This window comes from Oratosquilla oratoria, chromosome 7 (genome assembly GCF_046742065.1).
Source record: "Oratosquilla oratoria isolate Oo_2021 chromosome 7, ASM4674206v1, whole genome shotgun sequence".
Taxonomy (NCBI): domain Eukaryota; kingdom Metazoa; phylum Arthropoda; class Malacostraca; order Stomatopoda; family Squillidae; genus Oratosquilla; species Oratosquilla oratoria.
Window position 1 is genome coordinate 63,523,457 of NC_134783.1, and position 24,000 is coordinate 63,547,456.

Below are 24,000 nucleotides of genomic sequence, written 5' to 3' on the forward strand. Positions count from 1 at the left end.
TTGGGTGAGTGGTACCCTAATCAGTCTGGCACTTTTGCAGAACATAAGAATGAAGGAGACTGCATGAGACCATGAGGCCTACACTAGGCAGTTCCATGTCCATTACCATCTGTCATCCCCATCCATTAAGTTGTCCAACTGTTTCTAAGAACTGATAGTTTCAGATCTCACTACATGGTGTAGGCCTTATGGTCTCTTGCTAGTGTAGGCCTTATGGTCTCTTGCAGTCTCCTTCATTCTTAAGTTCTTATGTATGTTCTTATGGTTACTAAGTCTATTCCATTCGTCGACCACCCGTTTAGTAAACCAATTCTTTCCTATTTCCTTCTTAAACCAAAATGTGTCCAGTCTAAATCCATTTCTGCGAGTCCTGCCCTGTTGTTTAAATATGATGACCTTATTCGCGTCGTCACCCTTTGGTTCCCTTTTTGCAGAGCTGTGCCTCGCTGTGCAAAGAGGACAGTCTGGACTGCCCGGCCTTCGGGCTGGACTATGTCAACTCGAGGTGCTTCAAGCTGGACCGGAACACCCAAGGGAGGGACTTCGAGCTCGTGGCGACGAGGGGCAAGAGCTACTTCGAGAAGACCTGCGTCAGGGGTGAGTTGGACGATCCAGAACCTTGGGATCAGCGTGTCCGGCTGGTCCCTCCGGGAACCCGCATCTTGCAGCGTCTTAAAAAAAAAGAAAAAAAAAAAAAAAAAAAAAAAAAAAAAAAAAAAAAAAAAAAAAAAAAAAAAAAAAAAAAAAAAAAAAAAAAAATTAAAAATGAATGAATTAGATATACGAACAGATGAATAAATAAATAAATGATAAACAATGGATATTTGATATGTAATAAATAATAAATAATATATATATATAAGAAAATGAATGACATGATGGTCAATGGTAAATAAGGAAGAAGTGATAATTTATAAATTATTATTATTGGATAATAAAAAATAAGAAATAAAGGGCGAAAAATATAATTGATAATTATAAACAGCAAATTATACAATGTATATACATATGTATATGTACATATATATATATATATATATGTATATATATATATATATAATATATATATATATATACATATACGTGTGTGTGTGTGTGTGTGTGTGTGTATGTATGTATGTATGTATGTATATGTGTGTGTGTGTGTGTGTGTGTGTGTGTGTGTGTGTGTGTGTGTGTGTGTGTGTGTGTGTGAGAGAGAGTATCCACCGTGTCTACTACAAAAGTTAAAAAATAAAGCTGAACACACACGGAGAAAAAACCATAGCCACCAGAAAGCAAGAAAGAGACTACTTAGTGGTACCCTATTCGAGACAAGATGTAATAATAATCCAAGTTCCAAGCTAGAATCGGAGTAAACCTAGTACACTTGTCAGGACGGAAGAGGAAGAATATGGTGCCCAGAAACCAAAATACGGAACAAAAGAACGAAGATAGCGTAGTATAAAGATTTCCTTGTGACGGATGCGACGCAGCTTACCTCGGGGAAACATCACGAGGAATCGGAAAAAAAATCTATGGACATAAAAACTTCATGTGACACCACAGAACATCTAATATATTAGTAATACACGCTATGAACCACGGCCATTAACTCAATTGGAATAATGTAGAAATACTACACACTGGAATGAAAAAAATGACAAAGAAAACTATAGAAGCAGCTTACTTCAATTTAGCAGTAACAACTAATCATAGACAAGGGTTTATAAACCCATCACGTGTCTCGGCCGGATTGGTTATCGCAGGGGCACATACAGACCAATCAGCGAGCTCCATTCCAAGACGACCAGCCTGATGATCCGCTAGATATGTATATAAAGAGCGTATGCACAATTGACTGTACCATTTTCTCTCTGAAGAAGACTCTGTCGAAACGTTAGAGAATAAAGTGCATCTGCTCCATCTTGGAATTTCCCTACGTCACTCTCTCAAACCATATACATATATATGTATATATACATAATGTACATTCCATACATTCATATATATTGTGTGCATTCCCTCTTATAATGAATGTGGCCAAGTCAAAGCACAAGCCCACTTCATACACAATTAAAAAACATTGTAATATCCGTAAAAAAAAAAACACCCAGACTTATACAAAATCCACCTCTTCTTGCAGTGATCCTTCCGCCGAAGTGCCGGGACAATGTGTGGCACTTCGAGCGTGTCCCCGGAATGGAGCTCCTCGGCAACAACGACTGGACCTACCAGCGCGTCCCGGGTCGGCGGGACTGCATCGAGGTGAGGCTAACATTCACCTAGTTGTATTTACCTAGTTGTATTATACGGGAAGGGAGCTATGCTCGTGGTGACCCATCTTCGTATCTTTCAGCATCAAGTTTTTTCTTGAAATCTGGAATAAAGGGATAGCCTTTCGCGTGGTGGGCAGTGAATGAGGTATCAAGTATTGTTGTAATCAAGAGTCAATAAACGGACCCACCAGCTCAAGGCCTCCATGTGTGTGTGTGCGTGTGTGTGTGTGTGTGTGTGTGTGTTGGGGGGCATAGGGTAATGTGCATTTTAGTTCCCCCATATCTAAGTGTGTAGTTACGGACGCAAGTTCTGTCCGAGCTTTTGTCTCATTTATCAATTCTTCCACTTTCTCTCCTCGTACTTCTTTTGTTTTTTCTTTCTCCTTGTTCTTCCTTCCTCCTTCGCTCATAATGTTCTTCTCACTCCTTCCTCCCTCTCCCGTTTTCTCTCCTTCTTTTCTCCTCCCTCCTCCCACCCCCATCCTCCCTTCTCCCTTCCTTCTTCCTTCTTCCTCCATTCTCTTTCCTCATCCCTCATCACCCTCCCATCCTCCTTCCTCCTCTTCCATCGCTTTACCTCCCTCCTCCCTCCTCTTCCATCGCTTTACCTCCCTCCTCCCTCCTCTCTCCTCCTTTCGCTCCTTCACCCTATTGCTCATTTCCCCTTCTCCTCCCGCTTCCTCTTTCCTCCTTCGTCCATTGTTCCTCCCACTGTTGCTGCGGAGACACACTTCGATGTCTCTCCTTTCTCTAACGGTACTCACCCTCCTCCTGTCTCTCCTTCTCCCTCAGTACTGCTTGGAGGAGAAGAGGTTCACCTGCCGCTCAGCTGAATACGACACAGTGAGCCTCAATTGCACCCTTAGCAGCAACGACCGGAGGACAATCCCGAGGGCCTACATCACGTCCAAGAGCAAAAACGTCGAGTACTTGGAAAGCCAGTGCGTGCCTGGTAAGTTCCTCCAGGTCTTTCGATGACTTTGTCTCTCCAGGGACCATTGACGGGAACCTACTTGTGGTGATCCTGCAAGATGGACAGCATACCTCCCCCACCCCCCCATTCTTATAACCCGTCAACTCCCTCACCTCGATCAAGGGGTGCAGCCCTGAGGGGCTGACACTTGTTCTCCGGGCTGGCCGAAGACCTCTGTCAACTTCAACTTCATCTGTTACACCTTTTCACATATGGAGAGCTGACAACTGGCGGCTGTTATCCTTCTCCCTCTACTTTCATAGGAAGAGTTCCACACTGATACAACACAGACAACAGTCCAAAGATTCTTCCCAGAGAAATCTATGGGAAGGCCCAAGGACCATTGCCAGCCACTGGCGGGCTGTGGGTTTTCCACTTAGTGATACTCGAGGCATCGGTTATTGTTATATATATTACGTGTGTGTGTGTGTGTGTGTGTGTGTGTGTGTGTGTGTATGAGAGAGAGAGAGAGAGAGAGAGAGAGAGAGAGATAGATAGAGAGAAAGACTTGCCTACCCCTACAAGTTCCCGAACTCTTTTTCCGCAGTGGACACTTCGTGCGAGATCACGAAGACGGAGAGCGCCTACCCTCGCTTCCTGGACGCCACCGTCAGCGCCATCACTTCGGAAGAGCAGTGTTACCGCGCTTGCACCAACTACGAACGCTTCCACTGCCGCTCTTTCGCCTACTACGCCACCGGTTCCCAGTGCTTCATCTCCGGTGATGACTCAGGTAAAGAACGCGAGTAAGGGCCGTACTTCGAAAGCCCTTCGACAAACGAAAGCTGTCTACTATTAGAAAATCATATTCTATCCATTTTCTTGTTTAGTTGACCTGGATTGCTGGTATATGCATTTATATAAACTTGCAAGATTTTTCATAAGTATAACCAATAAAGCGAATAAAAATTTCCTTTCTAATGGTAGAGAGCGTTTGATAGGTATGGTGAAAGGTTTTGAGAGTGCGGCTCTAAGAGATGATCGATCGGTATCAATCTGAAAGACCAGATTATGTACGGCTAATCAGTCTTCTATATTCTATGATTTTTTCAAGATAGCCTTTGCCTTGTGAATAGACTTAATCCCTTCGTTGTGCAAAGGGGCTTCATTCAGTTGACTAGAGTAAAAAATATGTCATGAAATGTAGTTCAACGGCTATCCGTCATTAATCAGTCATCTATTTATTCACTTATCTTTTAATGTAGTTGTTATTTACTTATTACACTTGGCTGCATAACAAAATATTGCAACAAAGACGTCATTAGCATTTCCCATTAAAGTTTTGCCTGCTGAATCCAGAAATCATAGTAATTTTTTTCAGGGAGGTTCTCATTTTTGTTGTTGTAATAACTGAAACTAAATGATTCACGTTTATCATGTAGGAATGCGTCTGAGCCAGGTCTATAAAATTCATGTAAATATATATAGGTAAGTAAAGGCAAACAGAGGTTGACAGGCCATTTTTTTTTATTGAGAAGAAACAAAATCATGATAGATGTACGTTACACACATACGGCATGTACATATCTGCTTACAAAAATCACAATGGTATTAAAATATGTGAATGTTGAGGCCAGCTATTCTCCCTGAAAGGCACTCTTTCCAGACTTTCTCTTGTGTGCCGGTGTATCAGCAAATGTTGCCCGGCTTCTTTGAAGCGACCAGCAGAAATCAGCCATCATTGTCACGCTCCAATTGCCTTGATAGCGGTGCTCCATTTCGGATATATCTTGATGGAACCTCTCCCCCTGTTCCTCACTGAAGTCACCCAAGTTGGCAGGAAAGTAGTCAAGATGGCTATGGAGGAAATGCATTTTTATGCTCATCCGTACGCCAGCCGTCTCATATGCTTGAAGCATGTTCCCAACTCTTTCCTTGTAGTCATCAGCTTTTGTGTTCCCCAAGAAGCCTGTTACAACTGACTTAAAACTATTCCAAACACTTCTTTTATAAAGTGTTAACGCTTCAGTAAAGCCGGTATCTGAAAGAAGCTCACAAATCTGTGGTCCAGCAATTATCCCGGCTTTCATTTTGGCATCACTTACAGAAAGGAATTTGTGGGACAGGTACTTAAACCCTTTTCCATCTTTTGAGAGTGCTTTTAAAAAGTTCTTCACCAATCCCAGCTTTATGTGAAGTGGAGGTAGAAGCACATTATCTGCTGGTACAAATGGTATAGCTTTGACGTTATGGCGGCCAGGTACAAATTCCGTCCGTTGTGGCCATTGCACTTGTCGGTAGTGTACAGAATCTGCACGGCTGTCCCACAAGCATAAAAAGCATGGATGTTTTGTGTAGCCACCCTGCTGCCCTAACAAAATACTTAGGACCTTCAGGTCACCACAAAGAAGCCAGTTGTGATCCTGATATTATATGTTGTTAAGAAGAAGTGACATGGTAGCGTAGGTTTCTTTCAGGGTGACGGAATGCGCAATGGGCAATGATGCTACTTTTTTGCCATTAAAAAGTAGCACGGCTTTCAGACTCCTTGTAGAGGAGTCGATAAAGAGCCTCCATTCTTCAGGATGGTATTCCTTGCCCATGTGTCCCACAAGACCTGAAACATCATGGCAATATACCATGTCATCTGTCTTAGTAAAGTACCGCACAAATTCCTGCTCTCGATGCCTATACCATGCAAAGCGTGTGCTGCTTCCCAAAAGATTTTTCTCTGCTAACCTTGAGCCTAGCAATTGTGCAGATTCTTTTGACAGCCCAAGATCTCGAACAAGGTCATCTAGCTCACTTTGTTCAAACAACTGAGGGCTTTTCCCAGGGATCCCGGTAGGGTGAAACTCTTCATACACATCTGCATCTTCACGGTCACTACTTGAAGAGTTACTTGAACTGCTACGGTGCACATTCTCAGGACAAATTGGTACTGGGACGTCATCACTGTGTGGTACAGGTCGCATAGCTGATGGAATGTTTGGATATTTAATGTTTCATGCTTTTAGCATTCCTCCCCAGCGGTTTCACCAGACAGAAATAACAGTCATCATGGTCGTTTTTCGGTTCCCGCCAAACCATTGGTATATCAAATGTTACTGACTTATGTGTCCCTTTACTTCAATGGCTGAACCCAGAAATACAGTTCACACAGGGGATGTGAGGATCCCATGGCTTGTCCTGATCTCCTAGTACAATGGCAAAGTAGGCACGATACAGACGTTTTACCGAAGATGTGATAGCGCGTTTCTGTTTTGAAGGCGCGTACTTTCCGCATATGTAGCAGAACGAGTCAGGACAGTTCTTGCAAGTCTGCGCCATCCTTCGGTTAATTTGCAACAAAAGAAATAAACATAAGACACAGTCAATGATCACACACGGACATTACACATTAATAACTCATATATAGCTGCCTATGCACCTAGCACGATAACACATGCTGTGTAACACAAAATCTAGAACCCCATGAGCAAAACGAACACCACCACAGTGTTCAGCACGCAAAACTGGTCAGGAAAATCATATTCCCATTTATGTTGCATTTTTGATGCAGCCCAGTGTTATCTATCCATTTATTTATTCCTCCATTTAGATAATCGATTCCTTATTTAGTTATACATTAATTCATTTACTTGTCTAGATATTTTTCTGTCTACAGGATTTACTATTTCGTGGATAGGAGGTAAGGGAACACGGGCTGAGGGAAATACTTTTATTCCTGACTAGTTTCGCCTGAGTGGCTTCTTCAGGCGAAACTAGTCAGGAATAAAAGTATTTCCCTCAGCCCGTGTTCCCTTACCTCCTATCCACATTCGTCACAATGTATACACATTTGCTATTTCATATATATGTATTTTTGTTTGTTTGTTCCGACAGCTTCGGCAGGGAAAGAAGGTGCCACAATTGATCGAGCGGGGACCAATTATTACGAGAGGAACTGCGACCCTCCTCCGACCTCGGGAGGCGACGGCACCGGATCCGGCTTTGGAGGTGGGGACGGCTCTGGAGGACTAGGAGGAAGTGGAGGATCCGGAATTGGTGGAGGCGGAGGTTTATTTGGTGGAGGAGGAACCGACCGACCCGGATTCGGTGGAGGAGGATTTGACCGCCCGGGAGGTGGTCGACCAGGTGGTGATGGATCTGTTCGACCAGGTGGTGATGGATTTGGTCGACCAGGTGGTGATGGATTCGGTCGACCAGGTGGCAATGGGTTCGACGGCCCAGACGGTAATGGATTTGATCGACCAGGTGGCGACGGATTCGACCGCCCAGGTGGCGATGGATTTGGTCGACCAGGTGGCGATGGATTCGGTCGACCAGGTGGTGATGGATCTGGTCGACCAGGTGGCGATGGATTTGGTCGACCAGGTGGCGATGGATTCGGTCGACCAGGTGGTGATGGATCTGGTCGACCAGGTGGCGATGGATTTGGCCGCCCAGGTGGCGATGGATTCGGTCAACCAGGTGGCGATGGATTCGGTCGACCAGGTGGTGATGGATTCGGTCGACCAGGTGGTGATGGATCTGGTCGACCAGGTGGCGATGGATTCGGTCGACCAGGTGGCAATGGGTTCGACGGCCCAGACGGTAATGGATTTGATCGACCAGGTGGCGATGGATTCGATCGACCAGGTGGCGACGGATCTGGCCGACCAGGTGGCGATGGATTCGGTCGACCAGGTGGTGATGGATCTGGTCGACCAGGTGGCGATGGATTTGGCCGACCAGGTGGCGATGGATTCGACCGCCCAGGCGGTAATGGATTTGGTCGACCAGGTGGCGATGGCGGCGATGGATTCGGTCGACCAGGTGGTGATGGCGGCGATGGATTTGGTGGACAAGGTGGATTTGGTGGTCAAGGTGGATTTGGCGGAGGTACCGATCGTCCAGGTGGAAGTGGAGGAATTGGAGGCTCCGTTGGAGGATCCGGACGCCCCGGTGGTACTGGTGGATTTGGAGGTACCGGAGATGGAGATGGACGCCCAGGAGGTACCGGAGGTTTTGGAGGCGTCGGAGGTGGTAAGTGGACTCTCAGTGGATTGCTGTTGTTGACGAAGTTGATGGATAGATTGACCCTGGTTGACTCGACTCGACGCAAACTCGGGACACGATTGTCGGGATGAGACTTCACAATCAAACTTCTTTTTCATAACTCAAAAACAAATCTTTACTCGGGAGAATGAATGTCGAAGAAAAAAAAAAATGGGCAAATCTGGACGAGAGAAATAAATCTATTTCATTTTGGAAAGGTTGGCAGCCCTAGATATGGGGGAAATGATATATCTATTTTCATGGCACTTTTTTATTTCTAGACTTAGCGGTGCCAACGCATTTGTTAACTTCCTTAGTTATACTTTTTACTGGATTCTATGTCTAGACAATTTTCGTTTCACATGCTTAATCAATAACCTATCTGTTTTAGAATACACACCCATGTGATGTCAAGTCATCAGACACACATTCTGTAAAATAACGAGGTTTCAGATGTGTAGTTTAAAAATAGATGCTAAGAATAGTGTTAGACCACAAATTTATTGGTTAATTCGTATGAAAAAATGGAGATAAATTTAGTCTCTTTTTTAAGGGAAAGATACATTTAAATGATCAGGTGTCAAAACACGGGACTCATTGGTATTAATACGACAATCAGTGGTCATGTTCCCCCAAGACATAGATCCTGATTGTCAGGTGATGTTTGGAGCCATTAAGATGACTTGGAGCATTTGCTACGTTGAGCCACGATGGTGGCTTGAGAGTGCTAAAGGGTGATCATTCTGAGGGATTGAGATGAATCCGGTGTATTTTTCCGGATGGGAAAGGATACGGATTTCTTCTTCTTCTTCTTCTTACTTGTCTACAAGAAGAAACTCTGGGAAACAAAAAGGTTGGACCACAATTGCACAGCATTGATTCTTTTTAATCTTGCCTAGTTGGTTGGTTGTGGGTTTTAAGCTTATCGACTATTACAAGGGCCACTAGGGCTGACTATTAAGGTTGGTGTCTTTCACTCCGTAGCCACCATGCAAATCATCTTAAACACCTTTTCTCTAGGCGTTCAACACGGCTCTGAGTCCGTACAAAGTCTTGCGTCATATATTTTCTTTGTAGTCTTCGCCTATTAAACTGGTGTGCCACCTCTAAACTACCATGAGCATAGTGTTGGTAGCCGTATAGCAGAGTGTCAGTAGTTATAGAATGCATTTCTTTCCGTTGGGTCACTGAGTAGCTTCTCCTTCTAACCTGCCTCCCTTGGAAACGTACATGTCGCCCCACTGTTCACGCAAGTACCTGTTTCATAGTGGGATTCTTTATTCAATTTTATTTATTTATCTATTTATTTATTTATTTATTTATTTATTTATTTATTTATTTATTTATTTACTGGGCGACTCCAAGCGATTTTGGTCACCTGATGAGAGGAAAGTGGACTAGTAGATATCTTAGTACACGAGAATCTCATTAGTTCAGTGTCTGATTCTCAGGTGAATAACATCGTCTGGTGTCAAAGGAAAAACTATGAGATACACAAACACATCAAACACAATCAGAGGGATTTATGTTCATGCGCGTGGCTAAGCAACATTTAAGGGTTTTGTGTTATACAACTGTATGACTACCTATTTACCTTATAAGGTAGCCAGCCAAGGGATGAGCCCACTCTTCATAGCACCCACCACCCATCCAATAGCCACTTGTTTTTCTTTTAATCTTATCTCCTTGTGGATGAAGGGCCATCCCTACTCTCCCGCTTACTGTCTGGGTTAGAAGCAACGAAGAAGGACACAGCACATCCACAGTAGGACTCGATAGCCGTAGCTGGTTTAGCCCCCTCTCTTCATCACATGCCGACTCTCTCTCTCTTCGTCCACTCACGAGTAATTAGAAAAGACGAGGAGAAACCCTCTTCTGGTTGCATCAGTTTATCATCCATTCACATCCTTCCTCCACTCGCACCTCTCCCTTCCCTACTCGACAGACATTCCCCTTTTATTCATTCTCGGACTTCCCCTGAAATTCAATCCATGCACCTGTGTCTTTCACACTCTTTTTGCTAGCGTTTCTTTACTCATTCTTTCCTTATGCTCAAACCATATCTGTATTCTTTGATCAGACCTATTTACCAGATCCCTTTTCGTCCCCGTTCTCCATCTTACCTCCTTTTTCCTCACCTCCCTATCCTTGAAACCCCGCCATACTTATTAAGATTTCCATCCAAACACAGTGGAATGTCTCATTTCTACCTACCTTGAATTCTAAGTCCCTGCCCCACGCAGTGTCGTAGGCACAATTACCCCCTCATATAGTCTTCTCCTTGCGGTTATCCCTATGTACTTATTCTTCATGACACTTTTCATTCCTCCTGAACATTTACTTGCTTCCTTCCTGTTACAGCCTATCTCCACCCCAATTCCTCCATTCATTCATAGGGCACGTGTGACCCTAAACACTTTAAACTATTAACTTCTTCTAGCCTCTCTCCGACATCTCCAACTAACTACCACCCTCACGCCTCATCACTTTACTTTTACCCACATTTAATTTTAACTTTATCCTCTCGCATACCCTTACAAACTCCATCACTAGCTGCCGCATCGACAAGCGTAGTGTTGTCAGCAAACAACAACTGGCTCACTTCCTACGTCCCTCCACTCTTTCTAGTTATTTTTAATACCCGACCCATCACCCTCGCGTTTACCTCCCGTACCATCTCGTCCAAGCACACGTTGAACAACCATGGTGCCATTACACAACCCTGGCGTATTCCCATCCTCACCTCAGACCACTCACTCTCACCATTTCTAACCCTAACATAAGATCTACTACTCGTGTAAAATTTTTGAATGTTTTTAACAATTTTCCTCCTATTCCATACATCTGCAACACATCCCATAATTTTATCGACTACCATAAGCCTTCTCTAGGACCATAAAAGCCCCCCAAATCCTTATCTTTTGCTAAAATCTCACAAATCTGCCTTACTACAAAGATTTTATCCATGCCTCTTCTACCTTTCTTAAACCCACACTAGTCTTCCCAATTAACCCTCTGTTCGCTCCTAATCATCCATCTCAATTAACATCCTCCTATGTGGTGTACCACCTATACCCAACAGACTGATCTCTCTAAAACTAATACATTCATATTTGTCCCCCTTTCCTTTGTAAAGTAGAAATATGCAAACTTTCCTCTGATCACCCTGAACATTCCTCTCCATTAGGCTTCTATTAGAGAACCTCTTTAGCCAGTCCTTTGTCAAACACTCCAAATGATACTCAGTTGCCTCATTAGCTTTCATCACTTTTAATATTTTTTTTCTATAGCTCTGTCATTTTGCTTCCTCATCCAATCCCCAACTTCCTCCGCATTCTGCAATTCTTTTAACTTCCTTCCAAAACATCTCTTCATTCTTATGAATTTATCAATTCATAATTATATCACAAATTCCTGAAATATTTGAACATTATATTTTCACAACAACTTGAACGAACTTCCTTTACCTACCACGTAGCCTCTTCGAATATACTTTCTAAATTAACAACTAACACTGATGAAACCAAACCTGACTAAACTTTGTCTTAAAATAACCCCTTATCAGTTAGAGGGTACATTATCTTCTGGCTAAAATCTAGTGGCAAATCGCCCCAGAAATCATTAAAGGCTTTATGTCAGATGAAAGGTTGAATCGGGATTTATTCAACCTTTTCTTGGGCAAAAGGCACTCTCATAATCAGATAAAATTTTATGACGAGAAAATCATAACCTTTACCCAGTGATAAGGGGTTGATAACCACGCAAAACTGACTTTTTAACTCCTTAACACGGAAGCATATTTCATGTGTTTTGTTTCGGCATAAGGCAAGAGACGATCCTAGGCTTTCTAAATGGAAGGACCTGAGTCTGTAGGAGCTCTTGATCGACTGAGATCGAGGTCCTTAAGCTGGACTTCGTCCAGCCTCCCCAGATTCCTCGCCTGGACAAAGCTCTCTGCCCCATCTGGAACGAAAACCCATGACATTTGCTTTCGCGTCGTAGGGGGTCTAACGCACGTTTTAATATGGACAGTTTTTTGCAGTAATTTAATGTCTTTTTGTTGTTAGATTTAAAATTTTGTCTTTGTAGAATTTTGTTTACTAACTAATTTAATCAATCTAAACTCTTTTCTTTTAAAAAAAATTGTGTAGACTAGATCATAGTGTGTTCTGCTGTTGTATTGCCTTTAGCTGTTTTAAAATCTATAACCGAGGAGACGAAGATGGCGTCTTTTGCTGTCCTAAACTGAATATAAACGTTTAGAATTGTGGGTCATAAATTTATTGAAGATGAAGTCGTGCTCTCGAAAAAAAGAGAAAAATATAACCCTTGACATTTTCCGTAAAAATTTGCTGCATTCGAGTAAAAGCAGCAACGACTGCAACAGCACTGTAGGAGAGAGGGCAAACGCAGAGTATGGGAGTCCAATATTTTACGTTTCGCCCAGCAGGGCTTCTTCTGAAGAAGCTCTGCTGGGCGAAACGTCAAATACATTGGATCCCATACTTTGCGTTTGGCCTCTCTCCTACAATTTGCTGCATTCAATTGAATAAAGATCTTCACAATTTTTTCCTTTCACTCCAGAAGGTACACATGCAAGTATTATACAGTCTTCCAAGAGATACATCATGTATTAGAAATAGGAAAAATGTGATTGTTAAGATCAGTGAAATGCGTTAAGAGTAGAGTAATTATTTTCGTAAATTTTCTAGGGCTATAGATTTATGTATCCATCGAAATACTTCTACTTCTGACCTAAAGAAAACAAAGGATATGTCATACCGTGAAAAAAAATCTTCTTCTTCTTCTTCTTCCTCCTTCTCCTCCTCCTCCTCCTGCTCCTCCTCCTCCTCCTCTTCTTCTTCTTTTTCTTCTTGAAAAACGCTCGCCCGCCATCTTCGTCGGCCTTTTTCGCGTATTCTTCTGCTTCGCGGTTTCGGCTTTCTTGCACAAGACTAAAGGTCCGACCATCTTTGTCGTTCCCCCCCGGCGTCCCCGACAGGAGGTTTTCTATTTGCTGCAGACCGGTGCCGGAACGGACGTCTCTCCTACGAGAAGGTCACCGGACACGCGCTCTCCGGGGCTCGATCGACGCCTCTCTACGCCGCCAACAGTAAGTCCAAGTTTCTCCGTTCTCGCTCGAAGTCGAGTTCTCCTTAGTCTGGTGGTGGCGGAAGGAACAAAATTAGTAGGGTGACAAAACAAGTTTCAGGTGCTGAAATAGAATTTAGGTGCTGAAATGAATTTAGGAGATGCTGAATCAAATTTTAGAGGGTGATGTAATAAATATTAAGGAGTGCTCAACGTTTTATAGGGTGGAGTCTCCCTAACCAGATATTAGGTAGTTGATGGTCTACAGAGACCTAATTACAGGGGATGGCGAGGTCGGGGAAGGTTAAGAAGTTCTGCATTAAATGATTAAGTAGATAAGTCGATAAAAAAAAAAAATCATCTTTGCCCGTTACCGTTATCCCTACCGTTTGGTAAGCATAAAATTCCCATACCGGTGACTGTCACTTGTCCCGGCTGTCCCAGCACGTGGTCACCTCGTTCTTGCATCGTCCGCAGACCGCGACCCGAGGAGACGCGCGGCCATCACGCGGGAGTGCACGGTCCGGTGCGCCTCAGACAACAGATGCATCGCCTTCAACTTGGACTACGACCGGGCAGAGTGCTACCTTCTGAGTACGACCGCCACCTCCAACCCCGACGACCTGAAGCCTCTCGTTGGGGGCAGCTACTTCGAGTCGGTCTGTTACCTTGGTGAGTTTGGTGTGTGTGTGTGTGTGCTTACCTAGTTGCATAATACAGGAAGGAAGCTACGCTCGTAGTGACCCGTCTTTGTATCTTTCAGCATATTTTTTTCTTAAAATCTTAAATAATGTGTGTGTGTGTCTGTGTGTGTGTGTGTGTGTGTCTGTGTGTGTGTGTGTGTGTGTGTGTGTGTGTGTGTGTGTGTGTGTGTGTGTGTGTGTGTGTGTGTGTGTGTGTATGTGTGTGTGTGCGTGTGCACGTAGTATCTTCACTTGAATTTTTGCCTTCAATTACATGTAGTTTTAGTTTATATGCTTTTAATTATTCATTTGTTTTTCATCTGTATTCTTATCATATTCACCTATTTATTAATGCTTCTATGTTGTAATTTGTTCATCTACTGTATTTATCTATCTACATATTCGTCTGTTTGGTGGTACATTGTGACAAGTTGATGAAGGTGGAAAAAGAAGTCACGGGTCTAGTTCCGAGTTTCTGAGTTTAATCCTGACCGGTTTCGCTCTATGCTTCTTCAGAGGAATGTGAAGAAGCATAGAGCGAAACCGGTCAGGAACAAACTCAGAAACTCGGAACTAGACCCGTGACTTCTTTTTCAACCTTCATCATTCGCCTGTTTATCTTCTTAATTCATTATTTCTGTTATGTGTTGTTTATTTTAATTTTTATTCCACTCGATTCTGTTGACATTCATTGTGATTTGCTTGCTCCCACTTCCAGCCGACTGCGGGCGCCTGTGGACCTTCGAGCGGGTGCCCAACTTCCGCATGCGGGGCGAAGGAGTCCTCACGTACCAGAACATCGGGTAAGCGGTGCCTCTTCTTCTTCTTCTTCTTCTTCTTCTTCTCCTTCTTCTTCTTCTCTTCTTCTTCTTCTTCTTCTTCTTCTTCTTCTTCTTCTTCTTCTTCTTCTTCTTCTTCTTCACCTCCGTTCCATAGCAAGTGGGGTTTCTCTGATCTGAATACAGTTGTATGGCGAGTAGGATTCAGGTGTCCTTAATTATGTTAGTAAACATCTTTACCAACACATGTGTCTTGGTAAGCAGCGTGTGTTTCCAGATTGGGCTCGTTTTTTGGAGTCCCAAGGTAAAGCTGGATTCGCGAACCGTATGGTCGTGAAATTTTTTCTGATGTTATTCCCATCAGGCCGGACGAAAAAGAGCATAAGCCAGGGGTTCTCAGCCTTACTTGGCCCATTCACCCCTTTCACCATTTGTCAGAATGTCATTCCCCCCCTCCTTTCCAAGATTGTCTGTTTCAAAAGGTGCATTCTAAATAATATGCAAATATTACTAAAAACCCTTTTATTTTTTCCAAATTAGTATATATTTTCCCCAAATTAGTATAAATCCAGCCCAGGTGACAGGCCAGATAGGCCAAAACCTATAATTGCTTTCCTCACCCCGTAAGCTGACTGTGGTCACAAATCACCCCCAGAAATCCCAAAATTCCCCCCTGGGGGTGAATTTCACCCCTAATGAGAACCCCTGGCATAAGCAATCGAGCCATATAGCTCGCGTACCTCGCTTAGCTCGCATGGCATCTGGTATGCGTCCGTCTTCGTACTGTACGAACGTTCGTATCTCCTTTCGTGACTTTTCCTTCCCCACATCCCCCCTTCCTTCTCCTCGCTCTCCACCGTTCCCTCCCCACGTCTCCCTTCTCTCCTCTCGCTCTCCACCTGACCCGTGACAAAATCCCTCTTCGTCTACAGGAAGTCTGAGTGTGAGAACAGATGTCTGAAGGAGAAGAGGATCAGCTGTCGTTCGGCCACGTACGAGTACGCCCAGGGCATCTGTCGCCTCTTCGAACACGACCGCCACACGCGGGTTGCTGACTTCGAGCCGGCCTCCAACGTCGACTACCTTGAGAACCAGTGCTCGAGCAGTAAGTCCCACGTGTTACGGACGCAGGTCTACCAGCTTTTTCTGTCTTTGACAGAAATCGCACAGCGCTAGCCAGAATATAATGAATAAAACAAATTGACGTGTTAAACATTGTTAATCTTTCACGGTCTTTTATGGATTACAAAGAAAATATGCCAAAAGACACCAAGAAGAAAACATGTTCATCTGCGCCCCCACACACACATACCTCCCCCAACACATACACACATTCCCCTACACCTCCTACACCCACATACACCTCTCCTCATACACATCACCATTCACATATATCTGTATCACTTCCCACACACATACATCCGCCCCCACACATCAGTCTCCCTCACCCCGATTCACCACCTTTTACATGCACACACCTAATCTCTCACATCAAACTCCCTCACACACTACCCCCCTACATACACTTCTTACCTGCCACCAACAGTCGCTAAAGCGCAAAGATGACGGCTTCGGCCTCAGCTATGCGCCTTCGGGCGAGCGTATACTCTTTTTGACCTGCTTCCGTGTCCTCTTCCGCAGAGGGGCGCGAGTGTCGGTATGTGAACAACCACCGCAACAGATTCTTCGTCTACGTCACGAAGGCTCTTGATGCCTTCAGCGATACCACATGCAAGGACGCCTGTGATGACGAGAAGGAGTTCAAGTGTCGGTCCTACACCTTCCTCTCATCGGTGAGTAACAACTACAACTACCAGAACTACTATTATTATTACTACTATTGCCGATGATATTATGAGTCACTACGACAACTACTACAACTAGAACTGCAATTATTATTACTACTATTACTGATGCTATCAATAGTGCTGCTGCAGATACTATTGATATTACTTCCGCTAATGCAGAGTTGTTGTTTACTTCTACATTGGTGAATTAAAGTCTGAGAGTTTTCTTTACTCTAATGTTACAGAATGGTATTTGTTTTAATCATAGAGTTTGTGTATGTTTATTGTATAAGAATAGTACATATATGATAATTAAAACTATGATAATTATGTATGTATATATATATATATATATATATATATATATATACATACACACTTTACTAGATGTTAGAAACACAAGAAACATTGAGAAAACTTCTGAAATTTGTTATCACGGATGAGCCTTTCTTCACTGGAATATTGACACCACTATTCATTCTTCTTCTTCTTCTTTTTCTTCTTCTTCTTCCTCTTCTTCTTCTTCTTCTTCTTCTTTTTCTTCTTCTTCTTTTTCTTCTTCTTCTTCTTCTTCTTCTTCTTCTTCTTCTTCTTCTTCTTCTTCTTCTTCTTCTTCTTCTTCTTCCTCTTCCTCTTATTCTTCCTCTTCTTCTTCTTCTTCTTCCTCTTCTTCTTCCTCTTCTTCTTCTTCTTCTTCTTCTTCTTCTTCTTCTTCTTCTTCTTCTTCTTCTTCCTCTTCTTCTTCTTCTTCTCCTTCTTCTTCTTCTTCTTCTTCTTCTTCTTCTTCTTCTTCTTCTTCTTCTTCTTCTTCTTCTTCAGGAGAACGACCCAAGCGGACAGTGCCTGCTGAATGCAGACACAGGGACCTTCACAGAGAAGAGAGCCTTCACGTTCCGGCAGGGGGCGCTCTTCTCTGAGAAGAAGTGCGACGACTACAGAGGTAAGAGGACCTCCTGAGGACTCCATTTGGGGCTACGAAGTGCTTCTGCATGTCGCTTTGCCGTACCGAAGGGGAGGGAGGGGGAGGGAGAGGGGCTGGTTCGTAGGTGGGATTTGTTAATCCCTTGAATGTTTTCACAAGATGTTGTACGCGCGTATTCGTGCATGCATGCATACACATGTACATACATACAAACATACATGCATACATACATACATATATTCATATAAACATGCATGCATATGCGCATAATGTACGTACATACACAAACGCACATAGCTCACCTTTTCCTCTCTCTCTCTCTCTCTCTCTCTCTCTCTCTCTCTCTATCTATCTTTCTTTCTATTTTTCTATCTATCTATCTATCTCTGTGTGTCTTTGTTTCTGTCTCTATTTCTGTCTCTATGTCTCTCTTACTTCCCCCCTCTCTCTCTTTCTCTCTATCTCTCTCCTTTTTCCCTGTCACATGCTCTTTCACACACACACACACACACACACACACACACACACACACACACACACACACACACACACACATAAAGAAATTTTGTGTGTTAATGATTATGCCTTTATGAATAATATTGCTCATAATTGTTTATATTTTTCATGATATACTAGTGTTATATTTCTGGGTAAATTTTAAATAATTCTAATCGCATGATGATTTGATTCTAATAGGTCATGAATTTTTTCTATATGTATGCTTAATAATACCTCTATGATAACATTTGATACTAATATTTCATATGAAATCTGTCCACTTGTTAATCATATAATGCCTAACAGCTATAATGACAGCTTCATTAACTCTTCCTCTGCCTTTGCATGTTTTGATGCTTTCTTGTGCAATGTCGGCGCCTTTGCCTTTGGCACGCGCGTATTCTGTCTCCATCGTTTTTGGCGCCGGCGTTTTTGGCGCCAGTCCGATATCGCAGCAGCAGATGCGTCGCCACGGCCAACTGCGGGACAACGAATCCAAAGGAAAGAGTTTCTGGGAGTTTCGACTTTGATATGGTCTGTTTATTACGGTAATGTCAAAGAAGCTCCACCCACTCACATGACGTGGTGATGTCTTTGTTGGATGATGTGACCGTATTCACTGCTTGAATGCATGACGGCCAATCACAGGCCGAGGTAGGGGAAAGATGCAGGGCTCTTTAACATTCTCACAGTAAACAGATAATGGGAAGAAGATGGATGTTTAGTATGGGATCTATTTACTTATTGCTACGAAGGAGAGATAGGGAAAACCAGCTAATATTTTTAGAAAAGGGTCTTAGAGATGTAACAGCTTATTCTGCGAGAACCAAATATCAGTATTAGAAAACAGTTCTTAGAAATTCATCTGCCTTCAACTGTTTGAATATCAAATATAGAACGGTGGATATGTGGGGTCTAGATAATTTGAAAAGCATTTACTAGCTAAAGTATTCAGGATAGAGTATCTAGATTTAGGGAAGTAGCAACCGTCTCTAAATTGATAGTATTTGATATATAAATTGATCAAGTTGGTTAGGCCTATTCATCATCTGATATGTAACGTTGGGTGAACCTCTCTCTTCAATAGACACACATTCCTATATTTGATAGACGTTTAGTTAAAGTACATAGAAGAGTAAATAAATATGGAAAAGAATTAGCTTAATGCCGCGAACTCAGCATAGGAGTTTGAGATAGATCGAGAGAGTGTCTTTGTCGCAGTGACATCATTTGAACATTTTTTTTTTAGCAACAAACGTTCAGTGATCTTGTTCAGCTGAAGGTTGATTCCTGCACTTATCCAGTTCAGTGCGGAGCTTGACACTCAAATGAACAAAATCACCTGACGCTCCTGAGAACAAAATCTCTAAAGAATGTCACTGTGTCGAAGGTCAGGTTAGGTCAGACTGGATATCTTAGGTTTGGCTTGACTATTTCTCTGCATGTGACACTAACCAGAGCTGCATGTTTAGTTAAAACTAAACAAATAACTAAGACTTTTTAGGAATAATTTTTGTCAAAAAAGGGATAGGTAGGAATGGGCGTTGGCTCATGGGCGTGGGTGGGCGTGAATTTCTATCGTATTTTCTTTAACCTTTTGCAGCCTCAAGGCCCTTCAGCAGCGTTGGCGTGATTCATGGGACAGGACCCAACTCAGGAGTCGGTGCTGGCTCCGGTTCGGGTTCCCAGTTCAGTTCTAGCTCCGGATTTGGTTCTGGCCCCACTTTCGGTCCCGGGTTCAACTCCGGAACAACGATAAGTACCGGGTTTAGGCCTGGTTCCACCCCTGGCCCAAGTTCCGGTTCGACTTCTGGATCTGGGTTCACCTCTAGTTCCCCATACGGTGTTCCAAGTGTCGGATTTGGTTCGAGTTTCAGCTCTGGCGCCGGATCTAGGCCCGGTTCTACTACCAGACCCGGATCTAGACCCGGTTCTACCACCAGACCCGGATCTAGGCCTGGTTCTACTATCGGGTTCGGTTTCAGGCCAGATTCTTCTTTTGGGACAGGATCTAGACCCAGTTCTACTACCGGACCCGGATTTAGACCCGGTTCTACCACCGGGACCGGATCTAGGCCCGGTTCTACCACCGGGACCGGGTTCAGGCCCGGTTCTACCACCGGGACCGGATCTAGACCCGGTTCTACTACCGGAACCGGGTTCAGACCCGATTCCACTATCATAACCGCAATCGATACTGGTTCCACTTCTGATAGTGGGAGTAGGCCCAGGCCCGGTTCTAGCTTCGGTGTTGGGCTTGGCCCCAGCACCGGTTCTGGAACCGGATTTGGCACCGCGTCACCTTCAGGAGCGAGTACCGGAAGTAGTAGTGATGGCTTTCCAGATCTAGGAACCGGTGCCGGAGGAGGCGGAGTCGGGGACCGCGGAGGAGTCGGCGGAGGAGGAGGAGGAGGAGGCGGATTCTTCAGCGGCGGAGGTAGCAGCGGAGGTGGACTCTTCGGCGGAAGCGGAAGTGGAGGCGGTGGAAGCGGAAGTGGAGGCGGTGGAGGAGGCTTTGGAGGCGGCGGAGGAGGCTTTGGAGGCGGCGGAGGAGGCTTTGGAGGCAGCGGAGGAAACTTCGGAGGCAGTGGAGGAAACTTCGGAGGAGGAGGAGGAGGAGGAGGAGGAGCAAACTTTGGAGGAGGAGGAGGAGGAGGAGGAGGAGGAAGCTCCTTTGGTGGCGGTGAGTTTTTATTTATTATTATTATTTTTTTTTTTTATGTTTTAGATACAGTAGGGAACTATTGTCCTGCAGTCAGAGGTTGTAGATTGAGATGAAGATGTCATTGAGGGGATGATGGGATGAATTTAGGTCAACAAGAATATTATATATATAAATATATAAATATATATATATATATATATACATGAATACGAAAAAATAAATGTAAACAAATAAATGAATGATTGAATAGACAAATAAATGAGTAAATAAGTAAGTGAATAAAGAAATAAATAGATAAATAAATGCATAAATGAGAATAACGGTGACATGCATTATGATTTTTTTCTGGTTTTGGAGAACGGGGAATCTTATGCGGACTCCCCGCCTTTGTGGGATCTGGGTTGGGCTCGCCCCTTCCCCCTCAGCTGAATAGAATCGCCCGTTCTCAGCCAGAACAATATCCATTAAGCATGTCACCATACTCAAGAGATATGATCCACATCAGAGGTGAATGTCATATAGTTAATGGGTAGATTAGTTCTTCATCTAGGGAGGGAGGAAGGGAGGGAGGGAGGGAGGGAGGGAGGGAGAGAGGCAGGGAGGGAGGTCCTTGACCCCTTAAGAGAGGTCATAGAGTTTCAGAATGGGGACCACAGACCGAAATCTAGTGTGAGTTAGTGAATATTTAGTGATTTAGCGGTGAAAATGGTTTTCTTCAGAAGGTTTGAGGAATCACATGAAAAATCGTCACCCCAGAGTTCGAAAGGGCGACAATTCTTCATGTGGGCTATCCTAGGGTGACAATTCTTCGTGTGGGCCATCTTAGGGTGACACTTCTTTATGTGGGCTATTCTAGGGTGACAGTCCTTCAATTGGGCTATCCTAGGGTGACAATTCTTCATGTGGGCTATCCTAGGGTGACAATTCTTCATGTGGGCTATCCTAGGGTGACGATTCTTCACGTGGGACATTCTGGCTTCACGATTCTTCGATTGCATAGATTGATAACAATGAACCTCATTCAACTTAACCTAACCTAATCTAATCTTTATTCCACTGTTGATATTCGGCGTACTGGGGTGACGATTCTTCAGGTGGGATCTCATGGGGTGACGATTCTTCATGAGGGAGTTCTGGGCCGATTGAGGACCCTCGTTTTTGTTACGTCCTCCTCTAATTGGCTCTTTAGCCGAGGACCTCCCCACCATCAGATAGGGCAGTGGTTCTATGACGTCATCACATTCCCTAGTAGGTGCGAGACCAGGTCTCTAGGAGCGCGAGGATCTAGATTTCTAGTCAGAGTAGATTTCCTTGTTGTTAGTAATGCGTTTTCGGATCCTTGGCGAGGCAAATTTTCCCATTGTTCCTCTGCCCTCGAGGTTGACAGCTGCCCTCCCCCTCACAACCACGGGCGGGGACAGAAGTGGGTTCTCTCTAAAAGGATAAGTATGTAAATCAAGACTCCAACTTATTTTCAGGCACAAACGCGCTGGAGCAGGAGAACAAGGAAGGTGGGTAGTTAGCATGACACTCGCCCCCCCCCTGCCGGCATGCATGCATGCAAGTAAAAGGGCTCCCAGGCAAATCATGGAAACCGCCTTTATTACGCGCTGACATGATCAGTACCCTTTGGTCCTCTGAGACCCGTTCCAAGCCACGATCGTGGCGTATTTGGTGGAATGCTCGAAGTCACGACCATGACGTCATTTAGTGAAAAGCATCCATGATCAATGTGTACCGTAACAGAATACTCCAGGGTACACCTGTTACATAGTATATCGAAGTGGTACGAGCCACCTAAGTGAAGCAACGCAGACGCTATGTTGCTAAAAACTGCTGAAATGCCTCACCTCACTTTCGTGGCTCAACGAAGTGGAGTACCTCAAGGTGTTCCCTTGGGGCGCAGTGGATTTCTCCAGAGCACTTCCATAGCTTCTTTCGTCAGGTGACAACCAAGAAGGAGAGGTCTGCGCATAGGAGGGTGAAACTAGTGTTGCGGCGTTGTCTTCCACGTACCCCACTCTTGTCGCTTTCCGCCACGCGATACTCAGCTGTTATGATGTACATACACGTCCTGGTAGAGCCCAAGTAATTTTTTCGTTGCTATTGCTCTTGAGACGTATAAGGTCCTGATGTCTCAGGCTCACCGCGTCTTCCCAGACACACAGCCCTGTGAACTAAGTCACAAGGGGGTGATGGGAAGTCTTGGTGTGTCTATTGCATGTAAAACTCTGCACGGACTAATGAGTCTCTCAAACACGGTAAAGCCTAAATTGCACGTCGCCGTATTGAAGGGGTTAATGCCACTTTGCATATACACACTGTGTACAAAGCCACACGTCCCGTCATAGCACTAGAGGGCGGGAGACGGGATGGTACCCATGGTCTCAAGGAAAATAGTCTGAGTTCTAAGAGAAGAACGACTACTAAAGGCCATGTTTACCAAGTCCATGAAGTTCATCTTAACGAAAGTCTTTGATTTTGGTCAGGTGAGGACATTTGAAAATCATGATGACCGGGACCAATTGGTTAGTGGATTATAATGCTTTACAGTGATAAAGCATACTGATAAGAGCCCTTTTGGTCCATAAAGCGTCTCTGGCGTCAGCCACAAGGAAATTAGGCCTCTAGGTTGAGGATGGTCACGTCTCTTGGATGCCATTGCATGGGAACCACTCCCGGATTGAATAAAATCGTCTATCGAAGGCCACAATAATGTCCAAGAAGGCAGTCACCGGGTTGAAGTGTTATGAGGAGCCCCGTCCCCCCACCACTGCATGATATACTGTACTCCTGTTTGGTATACTCTCGTTATATAACCGAAGATACCAGCATGTAGTAGGCTTGAGAATACCGTAGACACTGCTGTTGCAGTAAGCGAGACCGTTTAGTTGTAAGCGGATTTTTGCTAACGCCAGTCTGGATGTTGCAATCATCCATCACTGTCCATAAACACCACAATTTCATCCTCTTGGTCCATTGTCGGTCTGGCGTCTTTGGCCGGGATGTTTAGCAGATTAGGAAAAGAAATTCTCAGTGCTAGGATGTTCATCTTCGTTTTGATTTAATTTCTATATATCTTTTCATTTACTTGTTTATGTAGCGTTTCCTTTATTCAGCATTCTGATTATCTAATTAATTCTTTTTAATTACTTGTATGTATACTTACTTTTTTGTGTACTCAGTTATCTGTTTATTTCTAGTAATTTTGCAAACAAGACATGGAAATATATTGTGGAGAATGGTATTAGGGAGGGAAAATTAATCTCCTGATTGAGATTTCGCCATTTTCCTCTGAAGAAGCTGTCAAACAAAAATAGTCACTACACCTTGTACGAACTATTTACAGTCTTGGATAATTTTG

General features: G+C 43.9%; 1 protein-coding gene across 1 annotated transcript in view; it reads left to right on the forward strand.

Annotated features, from left to right (window-relative positions):
- LOC143026824 (uncharacterized) overlaps nucleotides 1-24,000 on the forward strand; it is a 123,792-nt gene that overhangs the window by 70,949 nt on the left and 28,843 nt on the right. Inside the window, exons 10-22 of the mRNA XM_076187601.1 lie at nucleotides 435-597; nucleotides 2,126-2,247; nucleotides 3,051-3,210; nucleotides 3,779-3,964; nucleotides 7,057-8,199; nucleotides 13,214-13,324; nucleotides 13,747-13,974; nucleotides 14,704-14,788; nucleotides 15,697-15,869; nucleotides 16,406-16,557; nucleotides 17,371-17,491; nucleotides 19,575-20,555; nucleotides 22,115-22,147. Of these exons, the coding sequence (XP_076043716.1) occupies nucleotides 435-597; nucleotides 2,126-2,247; nucleotides 3,051-3,210; nucleotides 3,779-3,964; nucleotides 7,057-8,199; nucleotides 13,214-13,324; nucleotides 13,747-13,974; nucleotides 14,704-14,788; nucleotides 15,697-15,869; nucleotides 16,406-16,557; nucleotides 17,371-17,491; nucleotides 19,575-20,555; nucleotides 22,115-22,147 (3,658 nt within the window). The remainder of the gene's footprint in view (nucleotides 1-434; nucleotides 598-2,125; nucleotides 2,248-3,050; nucleotides 3,211-3,778; nucleotides 3,965-7,056; nucleotides 8,200-13,213; nucleotides 13,325-13,746; nucleotides 13,975-14,703; nucleotides 14,789-15,696; nucleotides 15,870-16,405; nucleotides 16,558-17,370; nucleotides 17,492-19,574; nucleotides 20,556-22,114; nucleotides 22,148-24,000) is intronic.